Genomic DNA, 4,934 nt, shown 5'->3' with positions numbered 1-4,934 from the left:
TGGACACAGGGTAAAAAAAATACTAAAGAAAATCATCACAACTAACTGCTAAGTAGAACAAAAGTTAGACAAAAGGCCTGATCCAAAGTCCATTAAGGTCAGTGGAAAGATTCCCACTGACTTAGATGGGCTGTGGGGCAGACTCCCCAGCACCCCAAAATGCACATTTAGCTAGGTACTCTTCATCCGGTTTGAATCTCTGGGACTTGTTCCCAGCTCTGAATCAAAACTGTTTTTTCTTCTGTACTCATGCTCTCTGTCTCTGAGTGGCTTCGGGGATGTTTTTGAAAACAAAATATATCACCAAGGGGGGAAAAAGCCCTTAGAAGTGTCTTCTATAAATCAGTCTATGGGAAAAAATAAGTCTAAAAGGAACATAAGCACTTACTGTAAAAATTCTCTCTTGGGACACAAATTACAGGCTCCTGCTCATCCAGAGGCTTTTTGGGAAGCTTTTTAAAATCTGGGGCCAGAGCCTCAGCTGGTGCCAATCAGTGTAGTTCCTTTGGCTTCAGCGGAACTACGCTGATGCACACCAGCTGAGGTCTGGCCCACTAATTTTGGCCCTTCTCCTGTACTACCCCCATGACCTGGAGGTGATTAGCCCAGTACTGGGTTCACCACAAACACACAGTTCAGCAAAGAAAGCATTGCCATTGTGAATGAGCTCATTCCACCACAGCAGCTGTGTTGGCTTTTGCACTTGGAAGCCTTTGAACAGAGCAGGGCAGAGAAAGGTCGTTCTGTTTCATGGAGGATTGCGATATTTTTAAATTTGGTTTCGTTCTGATTTGGAATGAAACCACCAAATTCATCCGCAAAGGGAATGGATCCCTGACTCCGGGCCAGTCTGCGTGGTGTCTACGCTGGAGCTGCAGGCCCTGAGGTCCCCTGCTGTAAGGCCAACTGGCATGTACGCTGTCCTGGAGCCAAAGACCCGGGGAGCTCTGGGCTCCCCATTTCTGAGGCAGTCTGGCAGGTGCTCTGCTGAGGAGCTGGCGAGCAGGCAGGAGCCAGGCAGGTTTCAGTCAAACCCCTGCCTGGGTTCCATCAGAAGTGAATGTCTCTGTGAAATGTTTTGTTTCCCACAAATCAGCAAATTCCAGTGAACAAATGTGTTCTTGGAATTTTCCCACCCGGCTTCCGTTGAACGTCCCACAGCCGGCCTGGGGCAACTTGTTGATTTTCAAACTTGTTTGTTTAAAAAGGCCAGTTTCTCACCATAAGCGAATTGGGCAAATTCTGGCTTGCAACTAAATTAGCCCTGCTAAGAGCCTGAGAACCCTGTTGACTGGTGTGTGGGTGTGAAGAGCTCCATGTAAAGAGCTGCACACAAGAAGCCACTTGCCGTGCACAGCAAGAAGAAATGTATTGGTCCTACAAACCCCAGGAACAATGCTGAATGTTACTATTATTTATATTACCATAACGCCGAGGAGCCCTCGTCATGGACCAGGACCGCCTTGCGCTTGGGGCTGTACAAACAGAATTCTTGAGCATCATCTACTACCACCTTATCTACTAACTATTTACCTATATGCAGACCTTCCCCTTTATAGAGCATTCCTGTAACAGATGGCAACTCTAACGGTGTTCGCACTAGGGCAGGACTGAGAACCGTTGGCAGGGCAGTGTAGGACAGTTTGCACAGCGGCTGTCTGGGCGCTGCCTGGTCTGTGGATAATTCAGGTAAACACCTCACATGTAAACTTCATTGTGTTCCATTCTAATGATGAAAGTCTCCTGTGGTGACACATGGCCACCTTGCTGTGGCATTCAGTCCCAAGCTTTTGGCTCCCTTAGGTACAATAGTTTACAGACGAAGGCAGGATCATGGCTCGATGGTTTCATGGGATCCCGCAGGGTTTCTCTGGAGCGCGTGTGTGTGTGTGTGTGTCGCCATATCCTAACACTGCAATACAAACATCAAGTCTCAAGCCAGGCCCTTTTACAGGTTTAACTGAGAGGTTTGTGGTCATGGCCTTCCACACATTTCCCACCCCCTTTGAAAAATAATCTTCCCTTCAAGGAAAGGGGAAGTGAGAAGATCAAAGGTTGTGCAAATGTTTTACCTGTACACAGCCTATGTTTACTCAGCAAAACAAAGTTGAAAGGCACAAACATTGTGTTTTTCCTAGGTTCTCCCCACTGCTGATTAGTTAATGATTAACAGTGGACACTATTAATAATAAATAATAATAATAATATAATATGTATTTGGCTTGTAGCAGCACCCAGAGACCCCAGACAGGATCTGCCCATGGACTGTTTTTGGTACCCTCATCCTCCCTTTCCTCCATTTTTCCTCCTTTCATTTACCACGCTCCCTTCTTGCTTCTAGTTTCAAACTATACCTGTCCAGGCAGGAATGCAACCTAGCAGCACGTTTGTACTGTCCTTGGCATGTTAGCACAATAAGATCTTGGATCGTCATGGGGTCTTTGGTTCTAAATTACGTGAAAATTTTTTTAAAGACATAAATAAAGTCAGCTAGCCCCTACTGCGACAGAATCTAGGCATCACTGGCTGGCTGAATTCCTCTAGACATCACAGCAGAAGTAAATGCTGAAGAGCAATTTGAAGGAGAGGGTGGGAAGGAAGCTTGAAGCTATAGCATCTCTCCAGGTCTCCTGAAAACCAGCCGCATGATCATGTCAGATTAGGAGAGGCCCGCACTTTGGGATGCCCAAATGCACAGCCTGTTGACACTGTAAAGTATTAACAGTTTCTCACTTTTCAACACACAGTTATAAGCACCACCACATGGCACAGAGTGTCAATGGACCAAAATTGCCTTCAGTGCTTCAGTGCCTTCAGTCACTTAACTCATGGGGTTACTCAAACGTCTTTCATTAAAGTGGACCACACTTTCATGCAGAAAATTTCTCTTGAAACACCCTCCTTGACTTCCGTGTGATAACGACAAAAATTGCTTACATTAGAAAGTAATATGTAGCCACCCTTTAACGCAATGCTTAGCATCTGGAATGAAGGAGAAGCCACCAGCACCAGGGGCGCAGTAGAAGCTGTTAGATGCTGAGCGCTTTTGCAACTTTTGTGTCCAGCAAGTGCTCCGTACACCACCAGCAAGGGCCCTGCAGACTCACTTTGGGACCACAGTCTAAGGACCTCTGGTTTAAGAATTGTGACTATTCTTATGCAATTGGTAGTGGTAGGTCCCCCCGCCCCCGTTAAAGAAAGAGTAACCTGGTCAAATTCAAACCTCTCTATTAGGTAGCCAGGAGTTTTGGAGCAGCTGCTAGCTAATGCGATAGCTACTTTTACCTAGTCCCTGTACTTCATTATAAATCCTATTTTACAACCTGATGCATTTGATTTGGTTTAGCTTGATGCAGTTTTGCTTTGCTTTTTGTTTCAGTGCCTGGGATGCCAATGCTATCCCCACCTATGAAGAAGCCCTGAACTGCAGGCCTGCTCAAAGTACCCTAGATTATATACCACCTCATGGCGGGAAGGAGGAGACTTCACCCCCTCTATACGGAGACTTAGATGAGGATGATACGTGGCCAGGTTGCCGCAGACGCAGCTCCTCAGACAGTGTGCTGCTCAGGACCACGTCATCCAGAAGGGAAACAGAGTCACAGGGTGAGCCCAGTGCTACACCACCGCCCAGCTACGAAGACATCAGTGTACGTGGTGTATGATCTATGAACCACATACAATGCTTTGGACTCTATAGATTGCTGCCTAGTCTGTTTGCTTTGGAGCCTGCCTTTCCTCCTCTAAATGATCATGAAGTGAGAGGGGAAACATAGATCAGCTATTCAGATCAAAATGGCTGTTCTGTCTTTTCTAGGAGTAAATCCAGAATAATTAGAAATAAATCCAGATAATCCCAATGCTGCCATTTTCTGAGTTGTGTGGATAATCAGTATGTTTTAAAGCTTTCATATTTTTAATACAATCACTGATGATTGCAAATATTTGACAGGTAGCAGGACGGAGAAGAAAATATTTTTGAGTACCTAGGATGCCCGTTGAAATGCATGGGGGAATCTTTACTAGAGCGATCCAGCCAAGACTAGCATCTTAGGGTAACATTTTCATAAAAGCCTGGTGACTTAGGTGCCTAAGTGCCATCTTAAGAAATGATTTAGTCACTAAGGAGGCTAAGCTGCATTGCCGCTCAATGACACCAGCTAAGATTTTCAATAGTGATTTTTGGGTGCCCAGCATGAGACACCTTAAAGGGGTTTGATTTTCAGACAGTGCTGAGCACCTCGCCTCTGAAAAACAGGCTCTTAAGGAGCCTCAAGTTAGCACCACAAACTTGAGACATCCCAAATCACCAGTTTCTTTTGGAAATCTTGGCCTTGGCTCTTAGGTGCTGAATGTACTTTTGACGTTTCCCTAAGTCACTAGGGACCGAGGTTGTTCTGGTAGATAAGAACGCCGGGGCTTAAGTTTTACCCAACCATTGGTCACGAGCTGAAGTGCTCAGCAGCTCTGAAAATCCAGCCAGTATAGTGTGTGTGTATATATACACACCATATATATGGCAAAAATGTGCTTACTTCAATAGATTGTTCCCCCAGGAGGACAAAGAAATCAGCTTCCCTGTTCTGCGAGCAACCCAAGACAAAACTCCCCCAAATAATGTTTTGTGGGGAATCCTTGATACTAATTAGCTAATGAGTCGAGGGCAGTGCTTTATAATCTGAGTGGTTTGTATTCAGCCTGCTGTCCCTCTAAATCAGTCACTTTGCTGCTGTCTCATGGAAAACCCAAGTGTCTTGGTGTTTCAGTCCCTCCAGAAACAGCTGTGGGTCACACTGCTGGCGATTGCAGGAGAGTGGGGGAGGGGTAGTGTTGTCAGTGTTATGGGTGGCAGTGATGACTAGCCAGTGTACTTTATGACTGTCGTTCGCCATACACACGGACACAAATATAGGAAGTGCAGAGTTCTCGCTGTC

General features: G+C 45.8%; 1 protein-coding gene across 1 annotated transcript in view; it reads left to right on the top strand.

Annotated features, from left to right (window-relative positions):
• Positions 1 to 3,665, top strand: part of LOC113406554 (transmembrane protein 61-like) — a 5,939-nt gene extending 2,274 nt beyond the window's left edge. The window contains exon 2 of the mRNA XM_026651857.1: positions 3,380 to 3,665. Within this exon, the coding sequence (XP_026507642.1) occupies positions 3,380 to 3,665 (286 nt within the window). The remainder of the gene's footprint in view (positions 1 to 3,379) is intronic.
• The last annotated feature ends 1,269 nt before the right edge of the window (positions 3,666 to 4,934 follow it).

Source organism: Terrapene carolina, unplaced genomic scaffold, assembly GCF_002925995.2.
Source record: "Terrapene carolina triunguis isolate 2854851 unplaced genomic scaffold, T_m_triunguis-2.0 Scaffold103, whole genome shotgun sequence".
Lineage (NCBI taxonomy): Eukaryota > Metazoa > Chordata > Testudines > Emydidae > Terrapene > Terrapene triunguis.
Note: the sequence above shows the minus strand (reverse complement) of the source record. Positions and strands in the feature narration are given on the sequence as shown.